The following is a 12,265-nucleotide window of genomic DNA, read 5'->3' on the forward strand; positions in this document are numbered from 1 at the left end:
CAAAATTTATTATCTAAATATGTCAGTGCTCCCCCGAGCGACAAATGGTATGTCTGGGTACTTACAACGCTAGAAAGCGGGTTTCGACACCTCTGGGTAGCTTTGTGCTTAACTACAAGCAAAGAAAGACCTTAGTACTTTTTAGTTTTAAAATAGAAAATTAAAACAAAATTGAGAATGTGTGTGTGTGTAGTAACAGTTCATTACACTTAAAGGGGTGAAAATATAATGTTACCCAGTGGTTTTTGCAACTTAGTAATTTATTGAAATATTCATATTATAGAGTACAACATAAATAATAAAAATGTATATTAAAATTTGATTATTACCATTCGATGATTATGTTTGCCATACGATTTTACACCCTCACACACACATACTTTTTTTTTCAAAATTAACCAAGGCGCGATTTATCACATTCAAAGAACGTGAATATAACCTTAAGCATTGATTACTGAGTTAGTGTTCATGTGAAATTGCGATGGGAGGTACTTGTATTCATGCATATTGCGTTTGGTGTGTTATATCGATGTCGAAAGCTGTTGTGGTTTTAATCTATTTCTGTTATTTTGCTATCCAGATAAATGAGACTAATAACAAATATATAGATGTAATAAGTAATGAAGATTATGAAATCAGTGTACATCATAACATGCCGTTACTGAATCAAGAAAGGGAAGAAAGATGCTCAAGGGTAAACACTTCAGAAGGTCAAGAGATAAGCACGTGTTGTACTTATCGCAGTGTAAGTTTTGTTTTTAAATAACAGATGACACCAGGTACGGTTTTATGACTTAGATACCTAATTTTTATTCTGCTTTTAATTAAAAACCTGAAACATAAAATAATGCACACGATAAAAAAAAAAAAAAAATTATTTCGACCTAGTTCATTAAATTAATATATAAAAGAATAATTATAGAGAACGTTATCAAGCTTTTGTTTTCGAAGGACTATATATTGTCTTGCGTCGACGATTCATTGCATTATTAACGGTAAAATGGCTAAATTTGTTTAACCGTTAAACAGTAGCTATCGTCTATAGATGATGCTAGATTCTCGTTGTTTAAGGGTTAATAATTGTAGTAGAAATACTGCTAATAATATCTCAGTCACGTGTCTTATCTTTAGATTGTTTAACCATATTTTAGTGACACTGTAGTACAACTTTGTACTGATTGTTAATAATTATTATTAATATGTTTTCCTTTTAATGAATTCGTGCATGTATCTTTTATTCTAAATCCAAGCATATTGTGGAAATACGGTTCTCCTTTAATTAATTATCCATTGCATATATTTGGTTTGATATTTCTTCTTTGTCGAAACACTAAACCATTCATTATCTGATTTGGGAGATACAGGAAGAATGCTTATTAATTCAGTCAACTTGTTAAAAGGCTAACTATACTGCGATATTAATACTATTTATATTAGTATTGCTGTTCAGGGGTTAGCTTAAAACCATCAGATTTCTTATACTGACCATATGTGCACGAATAAAAAAATTAAATTTGTGTAAGTAGATACTTCTGATTTAATAAAGTGACTTTGCAATATGTAACATTACAAACGTAACAATTATAGTTATCTGCGTTCTGTTCATAATATCCACAAACATTAGAATGATGGTTATTGTTTTAATTAATATCTTATCTTTATAAAAATCACTAGAGTATGCCTATTTTGCAGCCAAAACAACAACAAATAAGCTAAAATAACGATATTGTTTATTGTACACATTTGTATTATAATATACTTTATCTTGTACATTTATTGAAGTACTGTAATAAAAGAAATTGGTTTAAACCACTGGTATGTTTTAACATTTATTCTGACAACTCCACATAAAAGACAAAAAAATAATTACCTTATAATCTTCCACTGTTCCAGCCAATATCTGATTGTTGTAACCATTTGAATGTGGTTGATGGAGATACTTCAAAAGAGAAATCTTCTAAACTTTCAGCAAGTTCAAACTCTACACCTCAACAAAGAATAAACTTTCGACTGCCTGGTTCTCTCTATAGAATACAATTTCGATTTCAAAGGTGGAGAGATGTAGCAGTACGTGGAATAAGAGGTAAAAATGTTCTGTAGTAGAATTGCAATCCTATATCATAACTCAAACTTGGAATAACACATTAGAAATGTTATTAAATTACTGAATACAGAAAATATGGATTAGGTTCATTTAATTTGTATTGAAGCAGGTTTTATTTAAGAATGCAAATATTTCAATTAGATGCAAATTTACCATATCTGATGCAGTGTTCATTTTCCCAGTGTGAAATTATTGTGGCTTTTTTCAACCTTTGATTCCAGAAGGTCAAATGTTCGGTTTTCCTAGATATGTGACATTGTATTTACAATGTACTCTCCTGTTGATGTATTAAAATCAAAAACAAGTTTTGACAAATGGCTTTATCTGAAGTTTTGTAAGTGATGGAAACAGTAGAATATAAATAGTAAACTACAGACGTAGGAAACTTGTGTTTCGATAGGTGTGAGAGCCCAAACTCCTGGACCCTACCATGATATTAAAGCGGGAGATCGAAGAACAGTCATTGTGCACCTGTTTGAATGGACGTGGTCAGCTGTTGCAAATGAATGTGAAATGTTCTTAGGGCCTGCTGGTTATGCAGGTGTTCAGGTAAAAGAGTAAGTCTTTTTTTGTTTTTTGTCAATTTATATATTTTGTGTAGTTTTATAGGTGTAGTGCTGATTTTTATTGACATAGAACTGACTTTTGTGTATCTAAAGTAACATTGAAACTTGTTTGAAAATTCAAGATAAGTACTCTGCTCAAAAGTCTAAGTGGTATATGACTTTGATTTTTATCTTGTTAGATTTGCCTCTTTAATTATGTCACTTATTGTTTGAATTATTTCACATATCACAGAGTTAACACAGTTAGTGTTAACTAACTTCTGAAAGATTGTTGCTTTGTGTTGGTTACCTGTCAGAGAAATCATGTTGTATAATCTTTTTTTTTGTGTGTGGAATGACTGTCTTTTTAGAACTGGCTCCAAATAATGTGAATTAGATGTGTGATGAAACATTCTACCTACACTAAAATTTACAAGATGCCATAAACTTTTAAATCTTATCACAAGATGGTTCCAAGTAGCAGTTTATAAAATCTAATTAGGATGGTCAACTTTGCATAAAAATGCACTCAATTTGATATACTGAAAAGCACATAGCAAGATTTTTAAGTCTGAATCGTCCAGAATCGGAACTTTTATTGAAACTTTTACAAAATCTAATCCTTAATTACTAAAACATGTTTTATTCTGTGGGATTATCATATTTGATAGGTGATGCCACAAGTGAAGACAAGTCTTATGAATTGTGTTAACATCTTGGAGCCCCAACTTTTTTATTTTTGATAATGTTTCCAGTGCATGTGCACACACTTGCACTCTTCTCTCTCTCACAAGTGTCAAATATGTATTTTGACAATGTGAAACTGAATAGCAAAACACCTTTGGTTTGTAATGTGTTTTTTGTGTTGTTTCTTTTTAAATTACTTTTGTAAAAATATAATTTTACAGTTGATTTGTATATGTTTCATTTCATCTACTTTTATCTATCAATGTATAATTAGTTTTTCTGCTATATTTCTAAAGTTTCTGTAAAATTTCAAATCTTTCTTTATATGATGATTATATTCAGAATTCTGGATGATATGTCAAAGGATAGACAGTAGTATCAAAGTATGCAGTCAAGAAATGTACCTGTCTGTTAACTCATAAGTTTATAATTTTCAATGTTTCTTATAGATATCTCCACCAAATGAGCATGCCATTGTAATGAGTCCCTACTGGAATGTGAAAGTGAAACGTCCTTGGTATGAAAGATATCGTCCAGTAAGTTATCAGATTGTAACTCGAAGTGGCGAAGACGACCAATTTGCTGACATGGTTCATCGTTGTAACATAGCTGGTGTTAGGTATAGTCCCTTAAAACTTTTTATAAATGTTAAAATTTTTAATAGAGCTTTGTCTACTATTCTGCTTTTTGTTATTCAAATGTCCTTACAAATTTCTGATACAATGTTTAAACATTGTATATAACTTAGAGCTATTTAGTGGAATGTTTTAAAGTTTAATGAAATACTACTTAAAATCTGGTTTGAAGTTTGGATACTGTGTGAAAAATTTTTTTTGCTACTTACACATTTGTAGAATTAATATGGTTGTATTCACTTTCACTTGGTAATTAATGATGCTTAAAAATACTAAGCATGCAAACAGCTCTGAGTACAAGTATTTGCAGATAATTTGTTAGCATACTGTTCTTTATCATTTGCTAAAGGCATGACTGAAACATTTTATGCTTTACATGAACTTTGATACAATGGTTTGCTGGTGTACACAAAAATTATATTTGAACAAAATGCAGATTCTGAAAATGTTATATAGAATATATTGAACATGGATAGCAAAGGAAACCTCCAAATACAGCTGAACAAACTTTCAAAAAACCTTTATTTACAGTAATGAAGGTTTTTAACCAAACTGGCTAGCCTTGATATTTTTTAGATTGATTACAACTTGTTGCTGCGATGAAGAGTAGGATTAGACAAATGTTGGCTGAAGACGGGATCAAAGTAACGGATGCTTGGAGTTGTGAAAATATCTCATTTTTATGTCAACCTGAGGTCCCAGTGCAGTATCCTACAATCCTTTAAATTACCTCTATCATTGATCGTTCCAAATAAACATATAAAAGGCTTTGAAAGAGTTTTGGCTCATACTAACTTTTACAAGTATGTGTGTCACCCATTGAAATATGCTTATCCATCTCTAAGGAGTAAATATATGGTCCAAATAGTATAAGCTTCTGTGGAATAAACTATATAATATGTTATCTTTACCTAAACAAGAAGATTAATGTTTATTATCTTTGTGTATCTGGATTACCAGATGGACTTTTTTTTTTTGTACATATCTTTATCTGTTCATCAATTGTCAAACAGTAGAACTCTTGTTACTAATATTCTGTTGTTTGTGCCTAATTATGATAATAAATTACTCAAATATCTTAATGTGTACATGAGAATACCTGAATAAAAATAATAATAATAAAAAAATTATAGCTAAGAACAAAAAATTAGCACATATTATCTTCTGGTAATATCACATTTAGTTAGATTTAGTTGAATTATTTGTAAAAAGATAGCTTTTAAAATAAATTTACTTTCTGTCAGTTTTGATGGGAGGGGGGGATAGAATGTTGCATCAGAAGGCTTTCCTTATGTTCTTAAGTGTTATTGATTCTATATTGTATTAATAACATTTGGTAACAGCTATTCTATTATGACAATAGTTAGCATTAACAGCTAAGTTAGACTGGTTAAAATTATTTATTCACATGAAAACAAAATATTTATTCCAAATTTATTGAGTGATTAACATTTCATTCTAATGTTTCATTTTAGTGCATGAAACAAGAATAATTAATATTACAATTAATCCATGTATTACAAAACAAAGTTACTTGTGTAGGAGAAAACTCGCTCTGTCAAACTAAAGACTTCATTGGTTTTCTGGTTTACAGAATCTATGTTGATGTTGTCCTCAATCACATGTCTAGTTATATGGATGAACAGATCAGTTCAGGAGGGAGTTCTTTTGACCCTAAAGTTCCTTGGTATGAAAGTGTTCCTTATGGTCCTCGTCATTTCAATTCCAGGCGGAAGTGTGGTACTCGCAGTGGAAATATTGAAAACTTTCAAGATGTTTGTCAGGTCTTTGTAATAATTTAATGTTTTATACAGTTGTAAAAAGTATGTTTGTAATTTCATTTGGTATACTGAAATGTGAAATTTGTTTGGAGAATTATTTCTGCATTTATTGAAAGCTAGAACAAAACTGTTTAGTTAGTAAAAAATAAACCTGGCTAAATTCGGATGGTACCCCTGTGTACTGTAATGCATCTACTGGTTTATTAAAAACTATGAATTAATAGTAAATTAACAATCGGTAACATAATGATCTTTACTGTGGAAAAACGTATGTATGTTAAACGTATATTTTCTACAACAAATATTGCTACACTTAAGAATTGTTGTTTTCTGTATTGATGCAGTTATGAATTAGTTTATTCCTCTTTTAATGAGAATTTTTTTGACATCTAAGATTTTATAGCTTACATACATTGCCCTCCAATGGAGTAAGACTTCAGAATTTTCATAACTGTATCGATGCTAATTGAACCACCCACCCACCCCCAGTAAATGCAGTATTTCAGTATTTATATAAGTAGGTATCAAGTATTTTATTGGGCATTAAAAAATCTTATGAGGAGAATGGTGAGGTAATATTTGTGTAATTATTAAGTTGTGTTTTTTTTATGTGTTTGTTTTGTAATAAAGGTGTTACTGTATGTAGGCATATTTCGTTGGAAAACAGGGGAAAAAAATGCTCATTCCATGAAAAGATAAAGTTGTATATTTAAGTGTATTAAATCATTATTGTAAGTTTTTCTGATGTGTTAAAGAAATATATGTTTAGATTGTGCACACTCTATGAAAAACAAATTGGAAAATTAAAACTGTTGACTTGTCAACAGAGAAGTTTGTGAGATAATGTTTCTGTTAGGCTAATGTGGAAACGAAAAATTACAATTTAAGAAGGAAAAAAAACATTTTTAAATGTGTTGCGACACTTCAGATGTTTTACAATAACAAAATATCTCTGACTGACACTGTACAAATGGTCTGGCAAGGATTTAAAACTGACCTTTGTAAAGTGATCTGTCTTGATTGTGTTTTAGTGGACTAGAATCTTGTAAAATACAGTCAGATTTCATTTATAATACATTATTTACATATATAAATTATTACTATTTACAAGGCCCAGCATGACCAGGAGGTTAGGGCACTTGAATCCTAATCTGAGGGTCATGAGTTCAAATCCCTGTTGCACCAAACGTGATTTGCATATCAGCCATGGGACTGTTATTATGTCAGTCAATCCCACTATTTGTCTGTCAAAGAGTAGCCCAAGAGTTGGCAGTGGGTGGTGATTACTAGCTGCCTTCCCTCTAGTCTTGCACTGTTAAATTAGGGGTGACTAGTGCAGATAGCCCTCGAGTAGCTTTGTGCAAAATTCAAAACAAACATTATACAAATACTTCAACTCTTTTTGTTTTTTTTTCCTTCCTAACATTGGTAAACCAAATTACTACAACAGATGATTACAAATAATTTATTAATTACTAAACATTAATGTCAAAATTACATTAATGTGTACCTTTTAACAGTATAACCTATATAAATCTATGAAAACATTATACAAACAAGGTTAAAAAGGAATACAAAGCACTTACTCAAATGTGAAATATGAATAATTTGAATGTTATAAACCTGCCTCTTTAAGTAGTTTTTACTTTGAATCTTTTGTTTCATTATACTTTGTTTTGAAAGTCAACAGATATATTTATTTTATTTATTTTCTAATTGCACCATCATCTTGTTGTTCCAAAGCTTCGAAACTGTCGTCTGTTAACACTAAATGACCTCGACCAGAGTGAAGAGTATGTTCGAGCCAAAATGGTGGGGTATATGAACCACTTGATTGAGTTAGGAGTAGCAGGTTTTCGGATTGATGCTGCTAAACACATGTGGCCAAGAGACCTTCACATTATTTTTGACAGACTGAACAACTTGACCACTGAATTCTTTCTTCCATCTACTCGACCTTTTATTTATCAGGAAGTTATCGACACAGGAGATGATCCTATATCAGCAGGAGAATACACGAGGCTTGGTCGAGTCACAGAGTTTAACTATGGCATTCTTGTAGGTATGTTATTTCTGTAAGAATTAATAAGATATTTAAAATATTTTCCACTTTGAGAATCTAAAGAGAATCTTAAAATTTGAATCATCTATTATGGTTAAGTGTTATGAAACAGTAAAACAAAAATAGACCTAGTTGTGTGAGAGGCAAGTGTAATTTTATAAAGCTGTAGGTTTTATGACTCTTAATATCAAGTGAGCTCAAAACAATGCAACTGCCAAGAAAATATTGCTACACGTGTTATGATGTCTTAGAAATGTGAAAGGTGTTGAAAATAGAGCAGTCAAATATAAATCAAATAAACAAAAAGTTTTCATTCTATACTAGTGTGATAACAAAATTAGAATTAATTTGGTGATTTTTTTCCGTAAGATGTGTAATTTTGCTATTGTTTTTTTTCAAATGGTTGCTCAAAAAATTGATACATTAGTTGTACTTGCTTTTATCTTATTCTTTTGAGATCTAATTAACTCTAACTGTTTAGTAACTCAATTTTGAATTGCTTGTGTAATATGTAGTAACATTAAAAAAGCAATTCTTACCTAGAAAATCTTTATCTTCTTTTAGGTCAGGCTATCCCAAAGTTCAGTGAACTAAATTTGACCCCAATCTTCTTTCAGGTCAAGTTTTGTTGAAGCAGAGAGGATTAAAATTATCTCATCTAAAGACTTTTGGCCAAAGATGGGGACTTCTACCTTCTCATCATGCTCTAGCATTTGTAGATAATCATGACAACCAACGTGGTCATGGATCCGGACAGCAGTACCACGTGCTGACCTTTCGAGATGGACGGCTATATAAGATGGGGGTGATCTTTATGTTAGCTTGGCCCTATGGTGTTACCCGTGTAATGAGCAGCTATTGGTGGGATCAAGATATTAGAGAGGGTCAAGATCAAAATGACTGGATAGGTCCTCCACATGATACAGCATGGAATATCAATCCTCCAGAGATAAACCCTGATGGAACATGTACAAATGGATGGATCTGTGAGCATAGGTATATGACTGTTGTAATGTACTATTTTTAGGTTGAAAAAATTTATAAAGTGCTTTTGTATAATTTTGTTATTTTTATTTTTTAGTGAAGTGTGAAACTTTTTTGTTTTGTTCTTAACACAAGGTTTAGTAATTGGTGCTACAAATTTACTGGGATAGTCTTTAGAATGGTATACCACCAGATGGAAAAAAAAAAAAAGGAATATTGTAGATGAGGAAGATGTTAAGTTTAAAATATAAGAAATGAACATTTAAGGTTAAATACAGACAGCACAAAGAAGCCAGTGGTTCACTCTGATTTTGGTAGAATAATATATGAGAATGGTGAGAGAATGTTGTACCACAGCAGCTTAAGTTAACTCTCAGTCATTGGTTGATACCAATTTTACAATTCGGTAGGTTGTAGCAATTAAAGTACAGTGTGTCCAAGGACACCACAGCAAGATTTGAATAAGCCTCAAACCTGCAACCTTTGAACTACAAGCCAAAAGCCCTATAACAAGGCCATAGTAATTTATTAGATTTTACACTTGGTTGTAATTTAAGCAAGAGGCACTTTAGAATAGTTTTCTTATTGTTTTGTTAGTTCAAAAACTGCTTTGTCATTTTTTAAAATACAGCCTCTAGATGAGGGGTTGGCAACCTACTGCTTGAATGATGGATTTGGCCCACCAGCCAAAATCATCCGGCCCTCAGTCCCCCAAACGAAATATCACATCCACTCAGCTTATGGTGGTCCTAAAAAAAGAATTGAAGTTTGTAACTTAATGTGGCCCTCCATCTGCTCACAAGTATGACCTCTGATCCCTGTGCATAAAGAGGTTGCCAACCCCTGCTCTAGATGATCAACATATATTTCAATAAAGATTGAATTGGCTGTATTTTTCTTAGTAACTTAGTTTACATTTATTTCAGCCAATGACTTAATTACTTATTGTAGATTTAGATGAAATGCAGCTTCCTGCAAATGTCTGTAAAAAAATATTTTAATTCAGTGTTTTTTTGCTTTTGTTTCACAGATAATTCTGAGTTGTAGAGACAGTAAATTTGTACTTTTTTAATTTGATTCAAAATCATTATTTAATCATTATTGCAAAATAAGATGAATTTTAATTAAGAAGGAAACTCTTACAGAATTCAAACAATAATGAAAATGTTATCTTTTTTAACTTGTAGTTAAAAATTGGAGATTATTTTGTCAACTGAATGAGACAGATTTCTGTTTTTGAATACTAGTGTTTGTTTTCTTACTGTAGATGGATGGAGATATCAAATATGGTTATTTTTAGAAATGTTGTTGCAAATGAACCTGTTTTGAATTGGTGGGATAATGGAAATCATCAAATAGCATTTAGTCGTGGTAGCAGTGGCTTTATAATCATAAACAATGATTCTAATGATTTAGACAGAACGTTTTTTACTGGACTACCACCAGGGATATACTGTGATGTGATTTCTGGAAAAATCACTGCAGCAGGATGCTCTGGTCAAACAGTTGAGGTAAATGAATCTGGAATGTCTCGTATAGTGGTGTCTGTGGCCAACGATGTTTCTGTGGTTGCTATACATCTACAGGTATGTTTCTGTTTATTTAATTAGAAAATATAACTTGTATAATACTTGTATAAATTATTAATTTGATTACATATACACAGGTATCTTTTAAAGTATTTCCTATTTATGGATTAAAACTTGGCTTTAAAAAATCTACTCTTTGATTAAATCGTACATAAATAAAACAATTTTTAAAACGACTTCACAGAAAAAGGTTATTTTTTTAATTTATTGTATAACTACAAGTTCTATATGAAATGTAGATATTAACATTTAATATACTTTAATGCTCAGGTGTGCCAGTTAGTGATTATATTTTAACATATTCTTCATCAATTACTATTACACCATTTTATCTGGTGTTAATTAGATGCAGTGACTGACCAGTGTTATGCATTATATATTTTCATAAACTGAAGTGAATTATTTTATTGTAACTAACTTTCAACCTGAAGCAATGTTAATTGGGTAACATTATGAAGAAAAGTTCACTTTGTGCATAATGTGCAGAACTAGTAAATTTGAAGGTTGAGGGGAAAACACTTGAAAATAAACTAACAAACCTGGCTAGTCTAATGTACATATTGCACTAAAAACTAATCTAGTATTACATTTGATATAAAATTTGACGTTCATCATGCAAAACATTGCATGTTGTGGGCAGAGATTTGTTGGCAGTGACAAAGTGTGTGCTCTTTGTATATGCACAGGCTGATCCATTGGAACACAGTAAAATTGGAGTGAGACCCCTGAAAAAGTAGATTAGAAAATGAATTAATGACCTGTCAGTATAATGGGGAAAATATGTGTGTATGTTGTCATCACCTTAATGTTTAAAATTAACAGGTGTGTTAATATTGTACATGGAAATGGATTACTCAACAGTATTTTTATAGTAAACATTATCTCCTGTCTTATGAAGGGCTCATCTTTGTTTACAAAATTACTTGTAATTTAAACTGTGTGACTGGTGTTTTAACATTTAAGTTATACATACTCCTTAAGGATAATGTATTTTGTTATTTTTATAACAGATTCGTCCCATCTAGCTTTTTAAAGGATTTTAAGGGTCCAATCTGATCCTTTGTATAGTCTTACGTAACTTACACGTACTTAAAGTTTTTTATATTTATATTTATTCTTCTATGCAGGCAAAACTTGTATGAGGTCATGATGAGGTGAAAACTTTGTGTTCAACAACAGAAGAAAATATGTAAAAAATCGTTTATTGTTTCTCCTTCATGGTTCGTTATACCAGTAATCTACAGTGAATTTTCACATGGTATAAACAGGAATATACCAATGTACTTTCCATGCAGATACTGTGGTTTTGTTGGACATCCATTTCTCCTGCTGTATCAGTTATTTTTGTACCATGATGATGTTAGAAGTTTTAAGAGGTTCGGGTTTACTCACTATGACATGAATTTGTGTATTCATATAATATTATGTATATAATAAAAAAAATGTTTGCTATTATTTGCTTCAATGTCTTAATTTCTTAATCCAACTATTGGATATGTTTCATTTTATGATGGCCATTTGAAATCGTATAACGATCCCTAAATATGGTTTTATACACAATTTATAAAATGTTAACAATGCTACAACTGTACTGAGTTTGAGGAAAGTAATTGAGAAAACACTAGGTTTCAGTTTATCACTCTGATAGTTGAAATACATTACTCTGTTATATCTGTAGAAAGAACAATATTGTATACGATTCTATATATGCAAAAAACGGCTCGTTTGGGTTGAGAAGATATTTTACATAAAGAGCGAACAACATTTCGACCTTCTTCTGTCATCGTCAGGTTCACAAAGAAAGAGGTAACTGACCGGAAGCTGACCACATGTTTGAAAGGGGTTGCGTAACTGAGTGTCGGAATGTAGAGGGCGGTG

General features: G+C 31.2%; 1 protein-coding gene across 3 annotated transcripts; it reads left to right on the plus strand.

Annotated features, from left to right (window-relative positions):
• The first annotated feature begins 438 nt into the window (after positions 1-438).
• On the plus strand, positions 439-11,836 carry LOC143227867 (alpha-amylase 1-like). Of its 3 annotated transcripts, none has more exons than XR_013015115.1 (9): positions 439-745; positions 1,894-2,083; positions 2,505-2,653; positions 3,786-3,955; positions 5,566-5,755; positions 7,496-7,814; positions 8,432-8,810; positions 10,215-10,384; positions 11,515-11,836. XR_013015115.1 is itself a non-coding variant. In XM_076459219.1 (9 exons), the coding sequence occupies exons 1-9, from the start codon at positions 482-484 to the stop codon at positions 11,527-11,529; spliced, it is 1,995 nt and encodes a 664-aa protein (XP_076315334.1). In that variant the 5' UTR covers positions 440-481; the 3' UTR covers positions 11,530-11,836. The 3 variants fall into 3 exon arrangements, 2 of the variants coding, with proteins under 2 accessions (XP_076315334.1, XP_076315335.1); XM_076459219.1 differs by having other exon boundaries at positions 440-745; positions 10,066-10,384; XM_076459220.1 differs by having other exon boundaries at positions 440-745; positions 5,566-5,746; positions 10,066-10,384.
• Positions 11,837-12,265: the final 429 nt, after the last annotated feature.

Source organism: Tachypleus tridentatus, chromosome 10 (assembly GCF_004210375.1).
Source record: "Tachypleus tridentatus isolate NWPU-2018 chromosome 10, ASM421037v1, whole genome shotgun sequence".
Taxonomy (NCBI): domain Eukaryota; kingdom Metazoa; phylum Arthropoda; class Merostomata; order Xiphosura; family Limulidae; genus Tachypleus; species Tachypleus tridentatus.

Bases quoted from the DNA above. Each gene is read 5' to 3' on its own strand.
- LOC143227867 (XM_076459219.1), top strand. From the start codon at position 482: ATGGGAGGTACTTGTATTCATGCATATTGCGTTTGGTGTGTTATATCG. The intron at 746-1,893 runs GTAAGTTTTGTT...CCACTGTTCCAG, and splicing joins CGTGTTGTACTTATCGCAGT to CCAATATCTGATTGTTGTAA. The intron at 2,654-3,785 runs GTAAAAGAGTAA...TGTTTCTTATAG, and splicing joins CTGGTTATGCAGGTGTTCAG to ATATCTCCACCAAATGAGCA.